The sequence below is a fragment of the Orcinus orca genome, chromosome 17, assembly GCF_937001465.1.
Source record: "Orcinus orca chromosome 17, mOrcOrc1.1, whole genome shotgun sequence".
In the NCBI taxonomy this organism is placed as follows: domain Eukaryota; kingdom Metazoa; phylum Chordata; class Mammalia; order Artiodactyla; family Delphinidae; genus Orcinus; species Orcinus orca.
In genome coordinates this window covers 82,892,224-82,918,279 of record NC_064575.1, presented here as the reverse complement: position 1 = coordinate 82,918,279, position 26,056 = coordinate 82,892,224, and the positions used below count along the sequence as shown (strand labels likewise).

Here is a 26,056-nt window from a genome sequence, read left to right as displayed (position 1 = left end):
TCCATGGAATCTTAGTCTCTAGTGGCAGCCTGCCATAGTCGTCTCTTGGGATTTTCCTTGCAACAATATTCTTTACTCATCACGACACAGATGTGTGCACATGTGCACGCACAAGTATGTGTGTGTGTGCAGGTGTGCACACACGTGGAGTGGGCTGTGTGATGCTCGTGTTCTAAATAGCATCCCTTTGAGTTTGCTCTTTCTCCCATGCTGTCATCCATTCGTCAAAAGGGTAGACTTGCAAAATTGTCCAAAGTTGGAGTTAATTAGTGCGGGGGAATGGTGCATTGCTTTGTGTCCTGTTTTGTCTGGAAGCCTTCTTCTGAATAATACAGAAATATGAATGTTGATGTAGGTGAAGGAAACAGGTAACATTTATTACCATCTGTTTGTAATAAGAACTTCATGTGGGATTTCTCGTTTATGTCTTTGAGATATCATGTGAATGAGTAAACTTCTTAGATGAGGCCACAGGGACATTCAGAGGGCTTTGCTCAGTGGCTGGGATGTGGGCTCTGGTGTCAGAGTGTCTGAGTCTGGTTCCCGGTCCCAAGCCCTCAGAGCAATATGGTCCTGGACAAATGACTTCTTCTCTCCACATCTGAAAAACAGATAATGATAGTATCTGCCTCCTATGGTTTTTGTGAACGAAAAATTACATGTGTGTGTATTGTTCTCGATGATTTTGAGCTATCTAATTATTATTGATCATCATCATCATTATGGTTATTACACAGTTTGCCTGAGGGAGCCCTACTGCTGGTGAGTGTCAGTACGGGATTTAAGCCTGCCTCTGGCCCACTGCGAAGCTGATACAGTCTTGTACGTGCTCTGCATTGCTGGCTCCACGTTGCTTATCTCAGCCTGAAGAAGGGGCCACAAAACTACCTCTCTTGAGAATTTGTCCATTTGTCTATCAACATAACCGTCCGTTCATTCCCCCATTCATTCTTCCTCTCATCATGCATATATCAAATAGGTAAAAGGTGGCCCAACCTATGTAAATACTGGGGAATTAAACAAACAAACAGAAAAAGAAACAAAAAATGAATCAACCTAAGCTTAGTCCTTGAGGTATCCTAGGGACTGAACTAGGCCTTTTATCTCCATCATGTCATCTAATTATCCTGGAGAAGCAGATACTATATTTCCCATTTTACACATGGGCAAACAGCCTTTGACAAACACTAAAATAAAATCACTGAAGCCGTGTAGGCTGCTAATGGTTCCATTCCAAGTCTGTCTCACTTCCAATCCCATGTTCTTTCTCTGAAGCCACTCTGCTTCCCTTCCAAAACCCACATCCGGACCCCTACCTCCAAAGGTCTTCCTGGGGACTCAAGAAATAAGAAAACTCAGAGATGCACCACTCATTCTGTTTGCAGTAATTTCACAAGTTTCGTTAGTCCAGACCTTGAGAAGGACCTGCCCAGCTCACTCATCTTGACTTGCATTGTCCAGTCCTGGTGCCAGAGGGAAGCTGGGTGTTGCTGTCTCCTCTCTGCTCTGGTCAGACCTCAGGGACTTTGAATTCCACTCCATGTATCAGATCCAGGACATCTGGAAGCGTGTTGACAAACCTGAGTACCCTAAGCCTGCAAATGAAGCCCCATCTCTACCCAACAAGGAGTAATTGAACGAATTAGAAAGGATTCAGAATTGTGTGTTCACCATTTAGAGATCACTAATGGCCTCCCAGGAAAAGGAATTGGATGCACCATTAGTTTCTTCAAAGGTCAGAACTAAGACCCTGGGAGTGAAAGGAAGAAATAATTTAAGTACTTGATGTCAGGAACCGTTTTCTAATGGAAAGGTCTTCAAAGGGCAGGGCTGCTTTGAGCATCATGGGTGCCCCTCCCCCTGAAGTGGGGTCAAGATGGTTGAGAGTCTTGGGAAGCTATGTATTTGGTGAGAACAAGGTGACGATGTATTCGATCAGAAATCTTCGAACGTTTTTAAAAACCTTTGACTTCCTTTCCTCAGAGTGAATCTTAAAGGAAAGCCTGATATATAAAAGGAAAAAGTGGAACTGGTTTGGTTGACGTTTCACGGGGTGCAACCTCCGAGGCTGCTCGTCATGTCATGGGGGCATCACTGCATCTACTTGAAAACCTTTGGAAAAACAACAGTAAAGGTAGTAACCACTGTACTGGCTAACGTTTATTAAACACTGAACCTGGAACTCTTCTAGGCTTTGTATTTATTACCTCATTCAGTTCTTCAAACAATCCCATGAAGTCGGGGCTAGGATTCTGTCACTATCATGTAGGTGAAAGAACGGAGGGTCACACAGGTGATGGGCCTCATTTGAGTTGACACTGCTGGGCTCAGGCAGAGCCGGGCTGTATGTTACGACATAGATTCAGGGTCTCTAAGGTCATGCCAATTCTTACTAGTCTGTGATTCTCCCAGGACTGGTGTGTCTGCGTCAGGTCCCAGCTAGCCAACCCCTGGAGACATGTAAGCAGAGCAGATGGTGGGTTGAGGGCTGCTACCCGGATTATCTAAAAAGCAATTTAAAAATCTCAGGAGACCGCAAGACGGCTGTTCGCTGGGGAAGCAGCAGGTTGTCCCTTTCTGCAGGCGCAGCGCTAACTGGGCACCGTTCCGTGTTGGCTCTTCTTTCCTGGGATCTTTCTGAAGCCTGGGTTTCCATGCACGATGCACCAGCAGAGATGACCTGTAGGACTTTTAAGCCTCAGTGTGATAGTTCAAAGGATTCAAGACTTCCTGTAAGCATTGTCACCCCTTTTGTCCTCTGACTTTGACAGCGAATCGTGGGCTTGTGGTTCGTTGATGCCACAGGAAGTGATGCTTTGTGTTTTGAAGAGCTGAGGTCTACTTCCACTCTTTTGTCTAGAAAGCACCTGGGAGGACAAGGACATGGCATTAGCAGGGTCCTGCTCTGAAAACTTCCATCTCCCCCGCGAGCAGCCAGCTCCTCTTGGAGAAGATGTCTTCCTACTGCAGACCTGTCATCACCACCCTTCATTTATTCTTTCTTTTGCTCATTTATATATTCACTCATCAACACCTATGCGCCAGTCATGGTGCTAGATACTAGGGACCCAGAAGTGATGAACACGAGACCTTTCCACTGAGCTGCCAACTCCTTGCGGTAGAAACAGACACACATTATTGCGCAGTGTGATTGTGATGAGCATTTGCGAGCTCCTGCTACATGCCAGGCCCTCTGCTGAGCACTTTGCATGATCTTACTTAATCTGCACAGAAACTGAGGCAAGTCCAATCCGCACCCACCTTCTAAAATGGGGAAACTGAGGCCGTAGAAGTTGTGCAAAGCAATATGGGAGGTCTTCTGTGGCAGAATCTGGTTTGCCCTTGGAGAATTCGGGAAAGACTGAGAGTCAAGGATTGGGGTCCCTGATCCTTTTGAGGTGTCAGATGTTTTAGTCGATCAGTGGGTGGTTTGGGGCAGGGAGGGGCTTGAGGTAGAGCTGGACCGGAAGCTGGGTTAATATCGCCAAGTTCTCCAAAGGGGTTTGCGTCAGTATACAGGGACCACCACATTGTTCGACCAAGAATCCTCTTGTGATTCTGGCTGCTAACTTGCCTCCCAGCCACCCTGTGCATTAGGGATTAGCCAGGATTTCGTATGTTCTGTTGCCTCCAAGCTTTGCATTTGCCCCTACGACTGCTAGGAACATCCTTTTTGTCGCAGTGCTCTCCCTGCTAACTCCTGCTCGGGTTTTTTGTCTCTTCTAAGATATCACCTCTCAGGAGACTTTCTTATGGCTTATCCTGGTCAGGAGGCTCCTCCAGGCTTTCCTTTGTCCTACCGCTAGCGCTGACCACCTCTCCATTACCTCCAGGGGCCTGACATCCAGGTTCCATCCATTCCTGGTTCCCAGGCTTGCCTCTCAGGGCTGGCACAGAGTGGAGCTCAATGAAAGCTTATTGAGAAATAGACGATTTGGGTTGAAATATTTGGACGCTCCCCATCTATGTATTGAACAATAAAACAGTATTTATTGAGGGTCGACTGTGTAGTCGACACAGTTCTGGATGCCATGTTCATGGTTATGACCTGAGCAAAACAGTCCCTGCTCTCGCAGAGCATTGGTCCAGTGGGCGAGACAGTCATTACATCTAAACTCCCTTTTCTAAGTAGCCAGTTCGGTATGAAATACGTGCTATGATGTAAAGTGCAGGTGGCCATAGGAAATATGACAGGAGATGCCTCATTTAGAATGAGGGCTCAGGAGAGATGTCTTGGAGGAAGGAACATTTAAAAGGAGACTTGAAAGTTAATTAAAAAATAGCTAAGTTTGAGTGGGAGGAAAGAGGCTGAACAAAGGGCAGGCATGAGGCCCCAGGAAGGGACAGCTCAGTCCAGGGAATGAAGTAAGGCCACTGCGGCTGCTGGAAGGTGCACTCGAACCAGATTCTCTTAGGTGTTACTGCTTTTGCTCAGACTTTCCCCCAAATAAATATATGTATATATTAATTAATTATTAATCATCTCTGTCCTTGATAAAGTCTTGAATGAACAGAGAATTTATTCCACTGCAGTATTAGATTGTGTAGCGGCAACACTGTTTCATCAACAGAAGAAGCTAAAGGGCTGTGTATAAGTTTTTGTTACTATGTACCACCTCTGTTGTTCTTCTAAAGCAAGTATTCATGTATCAGTGCTTAAACCATATTCTCTCTGTGTTTGATTTTAAATTATATTTTTTAAAATTATACTTTTATATATGAATATATATATGAATTGTAGTTTTATATATTAATATATATATGAATTATATATATTTTAAAAGTACCAGATTCTGCACGGCCTCGTTGCGCCATTGAGGATCTTCCATTGTATCCCATTGGGCACCTCCCTTTGAGAAGGGAGGCAGCCACACACAATCGAACCTCAGAGTCATTCTTGACACTACTTATGCCTCAGGCAATGCTTTTGACTTTCCTTCACGAGATACCCCAGACCCAACCCAAGCCTCTGTCATCTCTGTGCAGATGCCTTTCACTGCCTCTGCCTAGTCTCTGCTTCCTCCCTGTTCCCACTCTTCCCTCTGTGGTTCACACAGCAGCCCGAGGGTCCTTTTAAGACCGAAGCCATGCCACTCTCTCACTTCGTCCCAGCCTACCCTTCCCCCTTCACGTGTCTTCAAGTCCATTCTCTATGTCTGTGTCTTTATTCCTGTCCTACCCCTAGGTTCTTCAGAACCATTTTTTTCTTTCTAAGATTCCATATATATGTGTTAGCATAGCACAGGGAGACCAGCTCGGTGCTTTGTGACCACCTAGAGGGATGGGATAGGGAGGGTGGGAGGGAGACGCAAGAGGGAGGAGATATGGGGATATGTGTATATGTATAGCTAATTCACTTTGTTATAAAGCAGAAACTAACATGCCATTGTAAAGCAATTATACTCCAATAAAGATGTTAAAAAATAAATAAAGATGGTGATCATCTGCTTACGAAAAAAAAAAAGACCTAAGCCAGGGAGTGTCACTTCTCTGCCTAAAACTAGTGACTTAACGCCCCATTTCCCTCAGGGCAGCAGCCCAAGTCCTCATGATGGCCTATGAGGCCCTTCCTGACACTCTGGCCACCTGCCTGTTCCTCCAACATCCTCCCCCCCAGCCTGGGGCCTTTGGGGCATCTTCCTCCATCTGGAACGTTCTTCCCTAGTACGTCCGCAAAGCACAACCTCTCACCTCCATTAAGTCTTTGTTCTTGTCACCTTCTCTCATCACACTTGAAGTCTGCAGCTTCTGCCAATGGGACCCTCTTTTCCCTCATCATCTTTCAACGTACCATGGATGTAACTCGTTTGCCGTGTTTTTATTTATTTGATCCTCCCGCTGAAATGTAAGCTGTACAGATGCAGGGATCTTTATCTGTTCCTTTCACTGATGAATCTCAGTGCTTAGGATACTCCCCAACAGTGAATACCTTCTTCAACTATTCTTCATGGTGCAAACTTTTAAGGGAAAAAAAAAATGCAGGCACACCTTACAAGAATCAGTGCAGGTCATTGCAGTGTGGAACTTAAGGAAGAAAAGGTTACTGGTCTCTGAGCATAAAGACGTCATTGCAGTTGCTTCTGAATCTCTTGCCTGCATGTTTGCGAGAATTTGTGGTGTGTGTGCACCCATGTTTGTGAGCATGTATGGTTTTAGTCATGCATGTTTCCAGGTGCACATGCCTGTGGTCATGTGTGCTTACAGTAGTGGACATGCATGGGCACACACATCGCTGTGGGCATGCATGGTTGCGTGTGTGCATGTCTGTGGGCACATGTGCACACTTGTTTAAACAAATGGATTAGCAGACATGCCTGAACCCTGTCATGCAGAACCAGGGACTCTGGACTTTGGGGGAGGGACCCTGCTTCTGTCGTTTCTCATGTCCTTCCCCTGAGTCGTTCTTTAATTATCCACCTCAATGTGCTAAAAGTGAAGTGTCTGCTGAGTGTCGTGGTCTTCTGCTCCGCCGCGCTCTCAGACGTCTTCTCCTCTCCCAGGGGTTTGCGTGGCTGAGTTCTAAGAACAGTGTGATCACCAGCGGCCCTTTAGAGTCACCTGGAGGACTCTTTGGCACAAACACAGTTTAAAGCATCTTCCTCTCAGATCTGGAAGGAGGCGGTGCCTTTTGGGACCTTGCGGCTGGCAGCGCTCACTCAGAGGTCAAAGCAGGGTTGAACGGACCTGCTGCCCGGGAGAGGAGGAGCTCCGGGGACGGATCCTTCATCCCTCGGTGGCTGCAGAGGAGACACTTCAAGCCTCTGGCTCTCCGTTTCCTCGTCTGTCACTCACGTCTGGACCCGCACACTGTGGGTCTGGAATTGCATCCTGGCTCTGCCTCTCCCCAGCTGGAGAGAGAGCTGGTGTCATCTCTCTGAGCTCAGTCTGTATTCTGTGTATCATAAGAAGAGGCACCTCGTGGTGTTCTTGTAGAATCAGATAGGTGAAGACACGTGGAGGTCTTAGCACCGTGCTCGGCGCATTGCAGGCCTTCCCAGTGGTAATCAATGACAGAGTTAAGTGACAGGCAAAGTGCTTTTCACATCTGCTGGCTTGAGAACACCAAGAACGTCTTAAATAACTTTGCAGCTCCTGCATGTTAAAACAGCATCTAGTGCAGGGTAGGGATTTGTTAAAGGTTCACTATAAAACATAATGAAACGGTGCAGAATTAGCACCTTCCCCTTTTCCCCCTTGGGGAGGTTAATGCCCTCCCTGCTGAGGGAGGGCTTGAATGACGGACTAAGACATTTACGTTTATGCTTTAGGGGCAGGAAGGGGGCGATGGCGGGGGACGTGGGCCCAATTATGTCTGAGGGCAGACATCTTCAGGAGGTTATTGAAGTGGCCAAATCTTCATTCACTCATTCAATTTATCAGACACCGTTTTCTCCCATTTAAAAAAATCGTGGTAAACACACATTACAAAAATGTACCTTTTAACCATTTTTTAAGTATACGGTTCTGTGGCTGTCCGTACATTCACGTTGTTGTGTGCCCGTCACCACCATCCATCTCCAGAGCAATCTCATCTTATATGTATTATCTGCATATATCTATGTTTGTATACAGATATATGTACACATACATGCACACACAATGATGCAAGCGTTTTAAAGAAGAATAAGATTATATTGTACACAGGGAACACATTTTTTTCCCCAACTGTTTACTCGCAGTTGAATGGATGAATATTTTCTGAGGGGCTCTACAGTCAAAGGCTGAGGGACATGAAAATGCAAAAGTATTGCCAGAGCGATATCGCCAGAATGAGTTGGAGGTCAGGATCCAGAATTCGGTGGGTTCAGGACTGAGTCACTCACTCATCCCCCCAGATGAAGAAGTCAGAGAAGTAGGCCGTAGAAATCAATACGGCACATGTTCTTCTAGCAAGGAGCTCACGGTCTGGGGCCTGGCTTAAGCAGGAGCAATCCAAGTATTCATCCTTTCCTCATCGGTTCTTTGAGGGACTGCTGGGTGCCAGGTGTTGTGCTGGGGTTTTGGCCTGAACAGGAAGGAGCAGGATATTCTTGTCCCTCACAGGGCATGGCCTCACCAGGGAAGGTCCACCTGGAGAGCAAGCATTGGAGATGCAGTGTCACCAGCCGACCCTCTGGAGCCCCAGGCACATAGAGAACAGGGGATGGGTGATGGACGGTACCTTACTCTGCAGGTGTCGGGGGCCAGGGATGGGGAGCCTTTGAGTTGAGTCCTGACAAATGAGGACAGTTGGAGGTGTTTCAGGCTGTCATCCCAAGGAAGGGGAGTGACACCTGCAAAGGTGTTGATGTGCGGAAGAGTAGGAGGCATTCACAACAGCACATTTTATACCAGAAGCAGAGGCCGATGATGTCAAGATAGAGAGCAGACTTGTGGTTGCCAAAGGGGAGGGGGGTGGGGGAGGGATGGGTTGGGAGTTTGGGATGAGCAGACGCAAACTATTACCTGTAGGATGGCTAAACAACAAGGTCCTACTGTAGAGCACAAGGAACTATATTCAATATCCTGGGATAAACCATAGTGGAAAAGAATATGAAAAAGTATGTATATGGATGGATAACTGAATCACTTTGATGTATAGCAGAAATTAACACAACATGGTAGATCAACTATACTTCAATAAGATAAATTTTTAAAAAAGATGATAGGAGAGAAGAAGAGACATCTGATGCAGAATAAGGAGTCAGAACTTGAGAAAAGGCAGATCCTGTGCAGAGGAATCTGGTCTCAGGTTTAGCTGTCCCAGGCAGGGGTTCGAATTGTCTTTCTTCCACGAACTGGTTTGGAGGCTAATTCCAGAAGGTCCCTGACTATGGGATGTTCCCTTATCTTTCCATGGGTCACTGAGCCCTTTGAGATATCCTGTGATTCAGTAACATTCTGCAATGTTATTTTTTTCTCAAAGTGTTTTTAAGGTTTGTTGAAGGACTGTCATTCTAATATATATATATATATATATACACACACAATATATATATATTATTCTAAAATATATATATATATATATATATATATATATATATATATATATATATATATATATATATAATTTCTTTCCAAATCCCAACTGTAGAGTTATCTCTTACGGAGGATTGGGAGGTAAGAGTGTCACCACTCACCCTGTTTTATTCGAGGTCATCTCCCTTCCACCATCTTCCTAAAGAAACATCACACAGATATCCAGAAAGCACTACCAGCCCTGTTGCTTTGGGTGTAGCTCAACAACTTTTAAGGCTTCTCATTTCTCCTCTGCTGTATTAGGAGTCCAGTTAAATTGGTTTGGAGTTCAGTGGGCTCCTAACTCCTGCATGGGTGGACTGTACTCAGTGTTCACTTTTGTCTCCTCCCTGCCCCCGTAATAGAAGACCACACACACCTTCACCCCAGGTCTTCACATGTCAGGGTTAATGGCATCACAGTCCAGCTGTTGCCTGAACTCAGGCGGGACAGAGTGGTAGAGAGGATGAGCGTGGTCTCTGCAACCAGATCTGGGTCCAAATCCCAGTTCTACCATGTCACCAGGTGGGCTGGTTTTACCTTGACTTTCAGGTTCATCTCCTGTAAACTGGGTACCTCAGCAGTATGACTGCCAGGGTTGAATGGTGTAATTTATGTGACAGCATCCATCCCAGCGCCCGGCGCCTGTAAGTGCTCTCTGACACCTCTCCATCAACCCTTGCTACTGCAGCACACCCCCTCACCACTCCTCTGCAGCACATGTGACAACATAATCTGAAGTGGCCAGGCTCATTTACCCTCCATACCTTTGCTGGTCTCTTTACCTGGGATGAGAGGTAGATCACCCTTCTTTTTGTCATCTGCTGGTTTCTTTCTGAACTCCTTCTTTCCTTTAAAACTGAGTTCAAATGTTCCTGATTCCTTGAGAGGCAGGTTAAAGAAACAGATTGCAGCAGATGTTAACAGATTTTTCTTGCAGCCCTGAGAGTGTCAGCATCATTCTAATGCTGGAAGCAGAGAGAATTCTGGGCCATCAAGTTTGGCTCACAGAGAAGCAGGTGTCCTCATGGATCTTCCCACCCAGGCTCTGCAGAAATACGAATGTCCCTTATCCTTGCAGACCAAAGGGGTCACTCTTGGACTAAAGTAGGGGGTCATCTGGGCTGCCGGGATGTGGCACCCCAGCCTTGGACCTAGAGCCAGGCAGCCCAAGTGCAAATCCAAGCTTAGATCCCTCCCGCTGAGGATCTCATCAATCAGAAGACCAAGATGACAGTCGTTAGTTGCACCTGTCCTTTGCTCTTTTTCTTGCCAATAAGCAGAAACGTGGCTCACAGCCCCAGCTGGAAATTGCAGGGTTGTGTAGAGCACTGCAAAAGGATTCTCCAGCAGATTGGAGCAGGAATTTAGTTTTGGCTTTCAGACTTCAGGTCAGTCTCCTCACTGAACACCTGGACAGAAAGACCTGGAGACATTAGGTGACTTGCCTAAGGTCACATGTGACTCGCTGCCAGCAAGGGTTCTAGGACCTTTTGACCACATGACATGGGACTATCCTTTCACCAAGGAATATCCCATCCCAGCCTACCAGGGGGCCTCTGCGTGCTGGTAGAGTTCTCATGGGGCTCGCTGCAATTCTGTTGTTTTTCTTTACCCCAACTTCAGCTCAACCTGCTATAAAAGAAGTGGAACCAAGGGAACAAAATCCAGGGCTTTGGGAACACAGCAGGTCACTCAAGTGTAAAGTCTTTTTTTCAAGTTTTCACTCATTTGTCATCAGTGTGAGGTGATTAAGGATTGACTGTGCTATGCTCAACATTGGAAGACCTTTCTGTAGTGTGGGGTTATGTGGTTCAAAGAATCTGACAAACCTTGATTTTCTTTCTTTCTTTATTTTAAAATTTATTTATTTATTTTTGGCTGTGTTGGGTCTTTGTTGCTACGGCGAGCGGGGGCTACTCTTTGGTGCTGTGCACAGGCTTCTCATTGCGGTGGCTTCTCTTGCACGGGCTCTAGGCGCGTGGGCTTCAGTAGTTGTGGCACGTGGGCTCAGTAGTTGCTGCACGCAGGCTCTGGAGTGCAGGCTCAGTAGTTGTGGCACACGGGCTTAGCTGCTCCGCGGCATGTGGGATCTTCCCGGACCAGGGCTTGAACCCGTGTCGCCTGCACTGGCAGGCGGATTCTTAACCACTGCGCCACCAGGGAAGTCCCTGACAAACCTTGATTTTAAATCCCAGCTCTGCTGCTTCTTTGCTGTGTGGCCTTGGGGAAGTCAGTCAACCTGTCTGAACCTCTTTCCTCATCTGTAATCTCAGATAATGACTACTTTTAGACCTGCTTTTAAAAGGAAGTGAAACTGTTTTCTGTCATCCTGAAGATAGTAGGACCATTTTATTTCTTGAGAACTTAAATCATAAAGTAAACTATTTGGGGTTTGCACATTGTAGATGAAAATCACGCAAAGATCCTTAATTAGTACCCTGTACGCCTGAGTCAGATGGCAAAATGCATACCAACGAGGCATGCAATATATATATATACACAGTGTGTTTATGATTTATGTCATTCATTTCTCAGCTCTTTATGTTTTAGTGACTCTGTGTGAAGTCAGCAAACATTTCTTAGCACCCACTGTGCGTGACATGCCAAGGACACAGGAGAAAAAATGACAGATTTATTGAGAAGGGCTGACAGCTCACTCTGGAGATGATTGATTGCCTGAAACTTGGGAGCTTCCAGGATACAAGTCTTGCTAAGAAAAAGTGGGGTGGGGAGAGAACATGGGCTTCGAGGATGGGCGGAGCGGTTCTCAATCCCCGCTCAGCTCATTATGAGCAGCGGAGCCTTGGGAACGCCACTTAGCCTCTGTGAACCTGTTTCCTTTATTAATAAAATGAAGCTGACTGTAGCTAGGTGGTTCACTGACGCCTAGAGGGAAGGTGTCCTCTTGGACTGAGCAGTGGCACACGGAAGGGTCAGTGCTCGGTAGCTAGAAGTTGTGCTCATTGCCTTTGGACAGGGCAGCACCTTCCAGCAGGACAGTGTTGAGGATTGCGACCGTGCAGTAGGTTCTCTCCTGTGTCATCTGCAGATTCAGAGATGCCTGGAGCGCCCCTGCTTCTTCCCTGTAGGCCCTGCCCTTGCAGATGTTGGTTGGGTGTTTGCCTTGCCCAGTCTTCAAGGGCAAGGGGGACACCGGAAGTGGTGGATTGCTATCCCAAGACGGTTGACATTGCCCTGAACTGCATACACCAGCAGCCGGAGCTTTGAACTCAAGGAACCTTGATTATAGATTAAGGGAAAAACGTAAGAAAAGGCAACTGATAGTAAAATTGAGCAGCCGGTGCTGGCTGCAGAAACAAGAGCAGATGCCTCGGCTTTATAGTCAGAGAGGTGGCGGGGTTGAGGGTGATTGGTGGTAGGGAGGGAGAGACAGAGAGAGACAGAGAGAGAGAGAGAGAGAGAGAGAGAGAGAGAGAGGTTGGAGAGTTTGCTTAGGGAGAGATTGAGCAAACACAGCCCATCAAAGAGCAGTCTATTTACCCACCAGGGTGAGGGGCATCTCCGGTTCAAGCTAGCCTTCCTGGGTTCAGTTCGTCACAGCTTTATTAAGCCGCCTCTGAATTCTGCTCTTAAACATCTGACATTCTTTTCCCTTTTGTCTATTTGTTCAATTCACTTAACATTTAGATAGTGTCATCTGTCTGTTAACCTTCCTGACCCAGGTCTTCTTCCTTACACTGAGCCCAGGGCTTGTCCAGACCTGCTAATCATGTTTGTACTAACAGTCACAACTACGGCCAGAGTGCAGAGCCTTGGCTGGGCGTGGGACTGTCTTCTTCACACCCACTGCCTCTTCTGAGCCTCACAGCCAACCCGAGAGGCAAACCTCCCGCTTTTCCAAGTCTTTCTGACCCTGAGTCCTTGCTTTCTGCCCCACTCCTCACTGCCAGCTGGCGGGGAGTTCTCCAGTGACAGTTGGCCTCACAGAATGATCTTTTGATTTCAAACGCCTCCCCCATTGTAATTACAGAGCACATCTCTTAGTCAGATGGAGCTAAGGGACTTCTTTATTGTGGTTCCGTCTGAACAGTTTTGCAGAAATAAGGATTTGATGGATGAGGAAATGGACATCTCTACGCAGACGAGGAAATCCCTTGAAATCTCCAGAATGCCTTCAAGCTCCTGTTAGTTTTTATATCAAAAGGCAATTAAGAGGCAGAGCAGCTGAGGGAAGACAGTTAACCAAGGTGGTGATGATGTATTTTCTTTTTTTAAAAAAATTTTATTTTTTATTTTTAGTTGCGTTGGGTCTTCGTTGCCGCGCGCGGGCTTTCTCCAGCTGCGGCGAGCGGGGGCTATTCTTCGTTGCGGTGCGTGGGCTTCTCATTGCGGTGGCTTCTCTTGTTTCGGAGCACGGGCTCTAGGCGCATGGGCTTCAGTAGTTGTGGCACGCGGGTTCAGTAGTTGTGGCTTGCGGGCTCTAGAGTGCAGGCTCAGTAGTTGTGGTGCACGGGCTTAGTTGATCCGCGGCATGTGGGATCTTCCGGGACCAGGGCTCGAACCCGTGTCCCCTGCATTGTCAGGTGGATTCTTAACCACTGTGCCACCAGGGAAGCCCAATGGTGTTTTTTCAAAGAGACACGTTCTGATGGAAAGGGCTGGAAACTGGTCAGGGATTCTTTCTCCGAGAACAGTTGGCAAGTGTGTTTATTTGTCTATCTCTGTCTATACATCCATCATCTATCAAGCTGTTTTTAATGCAAGTTTAGTACCCACTTACCCTTCGTCATAGCCCATGCATGATATATGACTCACACCAGATTACTTGTGTTTTTTCAGAACGGAAGCAGGGTAGCAGGTGACATTGTCCAAAACGATGTTTGAAGCATCTTGTATTTTCTGAGTACACACGGTGTGCAGGCACCTTTCATACATTATCACATTTATTCTTACAACAGACCTACCAGAGTGGTGTCGCTACGCATCTTTGACCAATGAAGAAACTGAGGCTCAGAGAGGTGAAATAATTTTCCTAATGTCACAGCCCTGGCAGGTGGCAGCGCCAGGATTCACACCCAGGTTGGACTCCAAAGATTGTTCATTCCCAGTGTAGCACAATGCCTTCCACAAAACTATCTTTATTAAAATAATAATGGTAATAATTACATTAATTCAGCTGGTAATTATGAAAGACTTCTTTTGTGCTGTGCTAAACTTTTTTTATGTCACCCTCAGGCGACACTATGAGTTGGGTCTAATTGTTTATCTACACATTACAAGAGAGGAGATGGTAGCTCAGGAATGTTAAATAACTTTCCTAAGGTCACACAGCTGGGAGGTGATGAATGTGGGACTTAAACCAAGCTCTGTTTGATTTCACAGTCGGTACCTTTAACCACGCCACTTACACGCTCTGGGTGGTGGAGGAGGGCTGTCTTGGGCCATCTGTTTATATAGTAGCAGATATTAGAGTAAATTATTTGGGAAATATCTGTTTGTAGTTCCTCATTCCCTATCCTGCATTCTAGCCAGACTTAGCTCCCCACTATTCCCATACGCGCTCTCCAGGAACCACCCCTCTGCAGGTCTCCAAGCCGCTCTTCCACCTTAAAATTTCATTGCATCTTCCCAGCATGGCCAAGACCTACCCATTCTTCAAGGGTGAGCCGAGATGGCGCTAAGCTTCATCAGTACTAACCTACACTTGTGAAATGGGTCAAAGCCTAAAGAGGTCAGGTGAACTCACGTGCGGCCATATGCAACGTGAACACAATTCCATTATAGAGCTCCCCTGTCTGCCAGGATCTCAGTCATGCTCTGGGTCAAAGCCTGCGCTCTGATACCAAAGAAGCACACTGAGATTCTGCGGAACATGGGTCCAGCCTTGTTACCCGGAGACCAGCATTATAAGGAGGACCTGCTGAAAATGGGTGACATTCAAGATACTGCCTTCTGCTCCAGGCACTGTGCTGTCTTCACTGGCCTTGACTCTTAGCTCCCACTTCTGTTTCTTGACATGTGAGGTCTCTCCTGTATGCTGTGCTCCTTTTAAGGACCAGTTTTAATTCACTTCTGCCTTGGATGGACCCCTGCATCCTACTGAAAGCGACATCTCCCAATCTGAGCTAACCTTGCCCTTTACCTCATCCTCTCGAAAACTGAGAGCCTCCTTATGAAGAGAATTATTGTTTGCGACGTCGGCTTTCATCTCTGCTAGACTGTAAGCTCCTCGAGGACAGGGGCTCTTTTATCGTCCATCTCTGTGTCCTCAGCCCCTGTCTTGATGCCTTGTACCTGGCTTTGGTCAATTGACCATAAGTGAGTAGGAAGAATATGAATAAAGTGTACAGAAAACTTGCAACGCCTTTTTCCATTATCATCACTGGCATGGCTTCTTGTTTGGGCTCTTCACGCTATTATGAGTCATCATTGGACCCCACTTACATTTGCTGGTGACCAGTGTATATATGAGTTGACCTTAACTGGAAGAATATATATATATATTTTATCTTTGGAGTTATATAGCTGTGAGCTTGCATCCTAATACTAGTTATAAGCTGTAAGTCTATGAGCATATAGTTTCATTTTTTTGAGCTTCCGTTTCCTCAAAGGAATAGTGGAGGAGATAATGATCATTTATGAGTACTGTCCAGGTAGAACGTGACATTGTATGGAAAATGCCTGGTACGGTGCCTGACTCAGCTTGGCTTGTAAGAACGGGTGGCTTCCTTTATTCTCGCTGTGATATTGTGGTTGTTACTGTTAATATTTATGGAGTATCCAAAGCAATGATAAGATAATTTGCTCCTCTATGTATACAAGATATTACCACTTAATACCAACATATATCCTAGAATTAAATTATGTCCAAATATATCGGTACGGTGGGTTGGAAAATGCACCAAAGTGAGCAGTCTTGTGTTCTAGTGCAGACTCTGCAAACTAGCTTGGTGGGCTTGGGGATCACCTTCCGATTTGCTGAGTCTACTTCCCAATGGCAACATCTAGATAAGCCACTATTTTAATAATTTCAATAATAGTTTGAAAAGGAATTGGTGCTTCCCACGTCTCATGCACTGTGCCAGGTGCTCTCCCTGTAGGGTCCCCTTTGTTCCTCATGACCATTGATTTTTAAGACGAGGAAACCAAAGCCCAGAGAGGTCAAATGAATTGCTCAAGGTCACGTACCTCGTAAGAGGTGAGTCGGTATTTAACACCTGGTCTGTGTGAGGTACAAGCCAGAGCTCTGAGGTTCCACCACGTGGTTTCATTCCGTGCCTCTGGTCCCTGTACACAAAAGACCTGTGAGTTGTGTTTGCTCCCCAACCCTGCCCCCAGCCTCTGACATCTTGGACCTCGTTGCTGGATCAGGTCTTGCCCATTAGAAAAAGTCTCTCTGCAGATACCCTCGGCCCAGTGTGATATTGCACAGCACATTTTCTGGTCTGCGGTTTTAAATCACCCATGTCATTTAAAGCTGTGTGAGAAGCTTGAAAGCCTGCTTCCACCCAACGTCATTTAATCCACGCGACACAAATGTGAAGAAAATAAAATGCTGCCTGCCGTCAAAAAGAGAACCTATACCCGTCGAGTATGCACCGGTGCTGGGCATCTCTGATGACATCCTGTCCCACATTGGCTCTCGAGAGGGAACCTTCATTTTACCTGCAGATGGTGCTTTTCTGGGTGACATAGAGACTGGCGCTGGCAACACTGACACATGGCCACTCATGCACATTAGAACCCCCATGTGGGTTGACTCGTTAGGTAGGAACAACAGGTCCGGCGGCCAGTGTGAATGAAAACGGCAGAGGGAGATGCCAGGATGGGGAAGCACGTTTGCTTCAGTGTTCCAGCGGCTCTGCAACCTCGTTTTTGATAGATAACATTTCCAACTAGGCTACTTGTGTTGCGGCTTCGAGTTCCTTAAGTGGCCTGCTTTTATGAACAGCATTTGTTTGTGAGCGTATTTGGGTTGATACGTAAAAATAACAATAGCAAAAATAATACCTGTGATTTACTGCTGTCCACTGTTGCTCTGCACCTTGGCTTTTATTTCTTTCGATATCAACTCTGGAAGGGAACTGATAGCCCCTTTGCAAATGAGAAAACTGAAGTTCAGAGAGTTTAAATTGTCTTCAGTCACACAAAAACATCGTTATCGCGGCTGTAGTTTGGTTTTGGTTTTTAATGTGAATAAGAAGAGGTGAAAATAGGGGAGGAATTATAGATATTTCGTTCTGACTTGCAAGTCTGTATTCAAAGGGCACCCATCTTGTGAAGGTCATTCTTCTTCCAGCTCGTAGGAGAATTATCCCAGGAACCTAACTGGTATAGCTTTATTCACTGAGGTGTCTCTGAGCAGTAAGATAGATTTTTCCAGAAGCCTCGGCAGTTTGAGTCCCACCCAACGGTGACTTTCTTGGAGTTTTTCCAAAGTGCCCGCTTCTTTACTCTGTTCAGGTTTCAGATTCCCTTTCTTTAAAAGAATGGAGTGGTGATGGTACCAAGAGGAGGGGGCAGCAGTGGTGCGTTGATGAATGTTTAAAACTGGCTCCAAAGGAAAAAAAGAGTCGAAACACTGGTCAATTTCCCTGATTCATATATACCCATCATGGCCAATTTCAAGCTACCAACTTGAAGGCAAAGAACCTGAAGTTTTGCAGTATTGACACACCACCGCCTGGTAGGGGATGTGCCGCTTCAACATGCAATAACTCTGTAAATGGGTTTCTGTAGACATTTGATTTAAAAACAGTTGGAGGGCTTCCCTGGTGGCGCAGTGGTTGAGAGTCCGCCTGCCAATGCAGGGGACACGGGTTCGAGCCCTGGTCTGGGAAGATCCCACATGCCGCGGAGCAACTGGGCCCGTGAGCCACAATTACTGAGCCTGCGCGTCTGGAGCCTGTGCTCCGCAACAAGAGAGGCCGCGATAGTGAGAGGCCCGCGCACCGCGATGAAGAGTGGCCCCCGCTTGCCACAACTAGAGAAAGCCCTCGCACGGAAACGAAGACCCAACACAGCCATAAATAAATAAATAAAGCTAACTGTCAACAAGTAAAAATAAATAAACACTATTATATTTTAAAAAAAAACAGTTTGATTGAACACATGTTTATTAAGTAACCACAACTCAGTTTTGCCATTAGTGGTGTGTGTGTGTGTGTGTGTGTGTGTGTGTGGTGTGTTGTCCACACACCCTGTTGGAGAATGACAGTGAGTTAGGTTCAGCTACACAAAGAGATCCCTCTTCCTCCAGGAAGTAGCTTTAAACTCTGGTGGACCAAAACTGTCGCTTTGTTTCTACTAAAAAGTCCAACCTGGAATTTTAGATTTTAATGGCTTAATGCGTGGTAAAGCTAAGCTCTCCACTGCCAAGAGAAAGTCAGGGAGAGAAGTCAGGTTGCCTCTGTCACGTCTTCTGAGTTTTTCCCCATAGAAAATATGGCCCCAGGACGGTCTGGAATCAGATTCCATCAGGAAAGATTGTGTTTGGCTTCAGACGTGTGACCAACCCTGACTTAAATACCACAGGGTGTCACGAGAAATCCAGACGCAGACAACATCACTGTACCCCTGATGACACCAGGGATGCAGACTTCTGTGTTTCTGATCAACCATCCTTTCCACACGGCTTTCGTCCCCACAGCTGCAAGGTGGCTGCTTTAACATCCACTCCTGTTTTCTGTCTGTGCCAAGTCAGAGAAGGGACACACAACCCAAAGGTCATACACCTGAGGCTGCTTCTTCCAAAGCTTTCTGCTTTGCTCCATCTGACAATGTATGCTTTTCTTGCCATAACCAGGAGAGGATCTTAAGATCTCTCCTGGCTGCAAGGGACTCCAGAGGGAGAGTACTTTTTTTTTTTTTTTTTTGCGGTACGCGGGCCTCTCACTGTTGTGGCCTCTCCTGTTGCGGAGCACAGGCTCCGGACGCGCAGGCTCAGCGGCCATGGCTCACGGGCCCAGCCGCTCCGCGGCATGTGGGATCCTCCCGGACCGGGGCACGAACCTGTGTCCCCTGCATCGGCAGGCGGACTCTCAACCGCCGCGCCACCAGGGAAGCCCCTGGGAGAGTATTGTTGAGTGCACACTGCTTTCCCTGACAAAGTCTGTTATTTATTTATTTTTTGTAAGGAAGGAGGGAATTATGGATGCGTAGCAGACAGTTCACAATATGATTACCACACAGACGCTTCTGGATCAGCAGGGAGCTGGGGATACAGGAACGAGGAGCGTGCTCAGAGTAAACGTCAGTGGAATCTGACTCAATTATTATAATCGTTGTTTTGATGCTGTTGAAGTATCCAGACAAATTTTGCTAAAATATTAAAGTGGACTTTTCTTGAAGAAGTATCTCATTATTTGCTACCGAAGCCAGTAAATTCCAGCAAATGGACTGTAGTCCTGTTGTGGTGGGTGGATACTGTGAGAACAGATGAATCAGTCTATGAGTGTGTAGTGAAAATATATTGGTCATTTCCTGGGTCTTTTTTTTTTACTGTGGTTAATTTTTTGGAACATCGAGCCTCTCTTACTGGCAAGACTTCCTTTGTTTCCCTGCTGGGCCAGAGAGTTTCACCCCCAAATCAGTGGGTCTTCCACTTTCAGGTTGGGTTACACAGCCATTAACAGGCGGAGTTTAAGAACTCACATTCTTAACCACTACGCTATATTGCCCCTGAAGACTCAAAGAAAGATGATGTTTTCCAGCCACATGGGCAAAGCCATATCATAGTAGAGCACTACATCTTGTGTCCGCCACTTTGTATTATCATGCAGTATGTGCCCCAGGCATCTCTGAAGCTTGTCCCACCCAGACCCTCACCTTTCCCCCAGCTGTGAGGTTGGAGGATAGATAGGGATGGTGTTTGGGGGAGGATGTCTATTTCACACACATCATACACCAGTATTTTATCTTTAATGGAATATGGGGGTTGAGAATCATACCCAGGGCTTTCCATGCACTGCCCTGTACATACCTCATGACAGGTCTGTGAGGTCATTACAGGTGTCATCACCCATGAGGAAAGGGGCTCAGAGAAGGAAAGTTATTGTCTCCATTTGCCTGCTGGGCTCTGGATCCTAGGCGTTTTGACTCCAGACTCTGTTGACCTTTCCACAAACACAGTGATTTGTATTTTAGGTCATGTCAAACGTCCCTGGGTCCCAGAGTGGTGGTTTCATAATATGTCTGATATAAAAGTGGTTATGACAAAATGCCGTAGATCTCTGTATTCCCATTATAGAATAGGACTTCTAGTTTTATTAGTATTAAAAGAATTGCTTGTGGATTCTGAGTCACACAGTTTTAGATGTTGGGATTGGATTGTATATACCCGTGGTTTGAGGGAATTCCTCTTATTGGAATTTTCATTCATTCATACATTCCTCTGGCACTAAATGAATGTCAGCTGTGTGTCAGCACCATGTTAGTTGCTGGAAATACAAAGATGAGTAGGGTGTGGCTTCTCCTTCAGCAGCTGGTGGTGATGGATATCTCTGTAGTCAACTGAGAACTAATGTTTATGAGATGCTTTTCTCTCCTTAGTGCAGTGCTCTTAGTAAGAGCTCTAAGGGACACAGAAGTGAAAAGTATCATTCTTGTTCTCACTGTGTTTTTGAGAAAACAGGGGGAAATACATTAGTGATCAGAATGAGTGGGGTTGGGCTTCTGGGGATAAAAAGGTGATGGGGAAATTGAGGTGAGCTTATGAAGGTTGAAGTACCAGGCTTTGCCATCATATGAGTGTACAACCATTTATTTAATCTTTCTTTGTTGTTCTGATTTTTCATTATTATAAAATCACACACACACACTTCTAAAGTTAGATTCCTAGGATAGAACTATTGGGTCAAGGAAAATAAACATTTGAGATTCTTGCCAAATTGCTTTCCGGAAAGGCTGTCGTGATTTTTCATTTCTACCAACAGTGTAGAAAAGTACAGCTCTCATTGTACTTAAAATACTTTTTTTTGTTGATTAGCATCTGTAATTCCATCTGCAACCTTAATTCTTGTTTCACAGGTTCTGAAGATTAGGATGTAGATATCTTTGGAAGGGACATTATTCTACCTGCCACATTACGTAAAGGGCATAGTTCAGTGGATGGAAGCCAATAGAGGATGACTATTTTATTATCACTTCCCAAAAGGGGTTCTGTGGGAATCTAGACTCTTCAAGCATACCAGCACATTGTCTGAAGTTTTCCACTTCCTGGTCTTAACTTCTCCGTTCCTTCTGACTGGTACTCATCCCCCATATTCTCCTACCACTTGTTCGTTCTCCAAGGATTTGAGCCAACTGCTCCCTTCTTCATGGTGTCTTCCTTGAGTCACCACAGCTGGAAAAAGGTGGCTTTAAGATGGTTAAAGGATATCTATTTGAAGCAATAAGGTTATTCTAGGAGATGCGCTAACATTCTTTACCAAATATGTGAACTCAGACAAATTCCTTCATCTCTAGGGTTAGTTTTCTAATTTAAAGATGGAAGTCATGGTAAGTGCCTCACAGATTTTCTGAAGGAATCAAACAGTATCATGTATATCATATATGACATGGTTTATGAATTTATGACCTGGCAGGACCTTCATGTCAGGCAAAAGAGAATTGCTAAAGGGGTTTAAACATTCTGTGTAATCAAGCCAGAAGCCAAATGGACCAACCTAATTGAAACTTATTTCTTTCAACATATGCCTGTAAAGCATCTGAAGTGCAAGATGACTAGTTCTTTGAAATAAGGTTCAGTAGCACCAGTGCTTTTAAAGAGGAAGAATTCAGACAGTGCTTGGAGTTGGTTATAAAAGTGTTATAATTATGCAATGAAATGTGATTCCTATGAGATGTAACAGGCAAAAACAAATTAGTATTATTTCTGGATGTTGAACCTCGTTGCCCTTTGCTAGCTTAACTACTTCAGCTAAGTAGTTAGATACCTCCAATGACTCAACGCCTTCTTTGGTTGACACTTGAGATGATGCTTTCTTTTATAAAGGCTTTATGGAGGGTCAAACAAGATTGCATACATGGAAGTTCCTAGAACAGATCCTAGCTCAGAGATGCTTAATAAATCTTGAGCATACCTGCAACTGCTTCCAGCACAGTCTGATAGGAAAGTGATGCATAGCCTCTGGCAATGAATGACCTATTTTATGTTCGAGAGGAAGCCATTAGAATATTACAACTGCTGGTGGTGCAATTTGCGCCTCTTCCTTTGATGATGAGATTATTGAAATGCGCTGGTCTTTTATTATGGAAACACTAAAAGCGACATCTTGTATTTATATAAATTAGAGTTGGCCAGTTATTGCCCCATGGAGACTTAGCCTGAAAATGTGCTTTATCTTGTCAACACGGTGCTTTATTGTTAACGCCGTGGCCATAGTTGCTGCTGCTAATTGTTTTTGCTGTTACTCTTGCCATTATCATTGATTTATGAACCAACGTTTAAAAATTTAAAGATGTTTTATTGAAAATTCAAATTTCTGTCTTCCCTTGAAACACGGAAAGATCTAGCATTGCCTAGCCAACATTTCTGCACAGTGGTAGTTAGCTAAGTAGCGGCTGTCTCCGATAGGCAGTGCAGGGACCTTCTACTCTGCCTCAGTCTCCCTCTCACAGGTGACAGTGTCCATGGTTATTTGTTATTGTGTTTCCCCTGTAAATTTCATGATGGTAGTAAACGTTCAGCTTATGTGAATGGTTCCCTTATGTGGAGACCCTATGGGGAGCCTGGATCTCTACCCTCCACACAGCAGTCACAAGGGCACAAATATGTTATGTTCTTGGGAACCTCCGGTCACATTTTCATCCATTGATCAATACATAAGCCTGTTTTAGGTGTGTTTCTGTTTAAAGGCATATATATATATATATATTCATCTGGCTCTGGTTCATTGACATTGAACTCATGACTGACAGCAGTGTAACTCATACCAGAACAAAGCCTGTCTAACACACTGTTTTCTGTGTGAGGCACATCACAGCCTTCTTGCTTTTCGGAACACATTAGACAGGACTTTACCTCTGCACTCAGAGGCCATTTTAAATATCAAAAATAAGCTCCAACCAAAAAGCCTGCTTTCTGTAGGGAAAGGACCAGGAAGGAAGCAGCCTAGCAAGACAGAAACATTTTGACAATAGTAGTTCTACCCTAGCCAAGCAACACAGGAAAAACAGTGGCTTCACCTCCACCCACACCAGCAAAGGCCAAGTGCGAGCCTAGATGTCCACCACTGCCAAGCTGTAACAAGCCACACCTTCCCCCCACCTGGCAAGAGCAGGTCTCCAGTAGGGAGCTAGATTTTCACTACTAGTGGGTGGTGACGAGAACTCCACCTAGCCTGGTTTACGTGGACACCCTCTGGGGAGCCTGGATCTCTACCCCGACATAGCAGTCACAAAGGCACAGATATCCCCAAGAGATCTTTGACAAAGTTTCAAAAGCAATTCTATAAAGCCTTTCCAATAAACGGTCCTGAAGCAACTCGACATCCACAGGCCAAAAGAAAACAAAACAAAAATTCCACTTAAATTTCAGTCCTCATATAAAAATTCACTCCAAGTCAATCACAGACTTAAATGCAAAATATAAAACTTTTAGGGAAAAAAAAATAGAGGCAAGCTTTGGGATCCAGAGCTAAGCAGAGAGTTTTTGAAAACTGGACACTAAACGCGTGATCCATTAAAAAATGGATAAATTCAACTTCGTCAAGATTAAAAACTTCTGTTCTGTAAAATGTGTTACAGAGAGGATTAAAAGGTGAGCTACAGGGAGGGGTATATGTGGTATACGAGGCAAAAGAGAAAATGCAGAAAACTCACCATCATGTCTTTCCTTGGACCTCGAGGTCCCTAGACTGTTTGCTTTCTTTTTCACCTTTAAGAATCTTCTTTTGTTTGTTTTCTATATACTGTCTAGAGTTTTTAGCTGTACTTAGTGGGGATAGAAAAAAGTATGTCTACTCCATTTTTCCTGGAAGCAGAAGTCATGGCAAGTCCCTTTTTTTTCTTTTCTTTTTTTTAAATCCTCATTCTACAGATACAAGAACAAGTTCAGAGAAGTTGTGTGATGTACTCAAAGTCACACAGCTCTCAAATGATGTCACCCAAGCTACATAAGTGCCGTGCCAGTGCTCTTTGCTCTGCATCTCCTTGGATCACCATATACATATAGACATGTCAACAGAAACATTCTCCAAGTGTATTCACAGTGCAACAGAGTCCATAGCAAAATAGCTCCCAGCTGTGAGTTCAATGAGCCCTGAGAGACTGATGTGTTCATGGTCTATTTTACTTCTATTTCACTTGGTTTTATTCACGTTCTGTTACACAATGGTTTTGAAATCCATGGAAGGGGAGAACAATTATGAGGCCAGAAATGTTCCCAAGTGCTTGCAAACAAAAGGATCATTGATTGCAAAGCACAGAACTTCAAAAAGTGCTTCTGCACATGTGGCAAAAGAAGACAGTTGAGAGAGTTTGCTGACAGTGTGAGAACCTGCACGATATTCTGAAATGACCGAATCTGGAAATGCGGGTGACGTAATAAAAACAAAGGCACAGAAATACACTGGTAAAAATGTTTGTCAATATCCCCAGGATTAGCAGTTCAGCTGCCAGTGTTTCTAAAGGAAATGTTTGTCTGTGTTGCAACATGATAGCAATTCAATTTGTGTTCACCATGCATTAAACTTCCTATTTTTCTGTAAAATGGACTTTTTTGAGTGAAGAAAAATCACACCCCTAATGTACCTGTGCTATATGGCCTATCTTTTCCTTTTTCCTATTTCCATCACTACCAACCTCTTATGTGTTTCCTACGATCTCAGGTGTTTTCAGCTTGGCCCATCCCATCCCTTTCCCACTATGCTAACAAAATAAATCTCTCTTTGATGCTAGATGATCATGCATGTCGTCCAGAAACTTTCCTGGTTCCCTACAATCTTTAGGATTAAGTCTAGGTATTTTTAACAGCAGCCAACAGTAAGAAATCTGATATTCAGCAGCCTGTCCTCTGTTCTTTTCTTAGGTATTATCAGATCCGAGTGACCTTGAAGGTGTCCTCAAGGATCCCCCACAGACTGAGTGCCTCCATCCTTGGGCAGACAGGTAAGCAGGAGGATGGCAGTGGGGCACTTGTTCCCTGCTGGTAAGCCTTCATTTATCACTGTAAGCCAGGGCTTAGCAGAGTACTGGATACATAAAGGTACTCAGTAAGTCATTGTTGAATGCTGAATGAGTGGGTTTTGGAAATGGAGACCCACTGTTGCTTTGGCCATGTGTGTACGTTATTGCAAGGGGGACCTGGCTGAAGGAAAAAAAAAAACAAACAAACACTCGCCCAGGAGCAGCTGGCATCTGAGGATAAACCTGACTGTGGAGGTTGGCGAAAGTCAAGTCAGGGAGGAAGAGGAAGGGAAATGGCATCCAGCAGATAGGTAAGAAGAAACCTGTTGTTGAAGAGAATTCGATAATCATCTAGGTATAGGGGACTGAGTCAGCAGGCAGGTGTGGTAGCACTTTCTGTGCACAGCAAGGAGTCAATGCAACACTCCTAGGGAAGAAGGATTGCCAAGAACAATCCAGGTTCTAACCTTGGAGAAGCTGGAGTATTAGTAGGTATCCAGAGCTCCCAGCAGTTTCAGTGTAATAGTGTTGAGTCCGAAATATAGAACTTATTACATAAAAAGTAAGGCTAGACGTCAAGATTATATTCTAACAGAAATATTTTCATTAGTAAATTTGGGAGAATGTATAGATCAGCCAGACCTGAAGAAGAAGAAGAAACACTTCGGGATGGAAGCAGAAGTATGGAGATAAAAAGACAGAACTCGGTGAAACCTGCTTAACTTTCACTGTACAAGGTAGCCAAGAATATTATAGAAATCATATCCAGCAGAGTAAGAGTTCCAGTCATAGCTACACTTCCAAAAATTCATCTGGAGTTGCCCTGGCAATTAGACCACCCCATTGTTGACAGTGATATTATGGTGAGTAAAACTGCATGCAGTTGAATAACCACAAAGTGGGAGTGTAGATGTGGTGACATGTTTAGCTCCACCTGGGAGGAGGAGTGGGAGATTCGGAGCAGAGT

General features: G+C 45.1%; 1 protein-coding gene across 1 annotated transcript in view; it reads left to right on the top strand.

Moving 5' to 3' along the window:
* LOC125961869 (protein FAM135B-like) overlaps positions 1-26,056 on the top strand; it is a 229,799-nt gene that overhangs the window by 112,818 nt on the left and 90,925 nt on the right. The window contains exon 3 of the mRNA XM_049700892.1: positions 24,992-25,071. Within this exon, the coding sequence (XP_049556849.1) occupies positions 24,992-25,071 (80 nt within the window). The remainder of the gene's footprint in view (positions 1-24,991; positions 25,072-26,056) is intronic.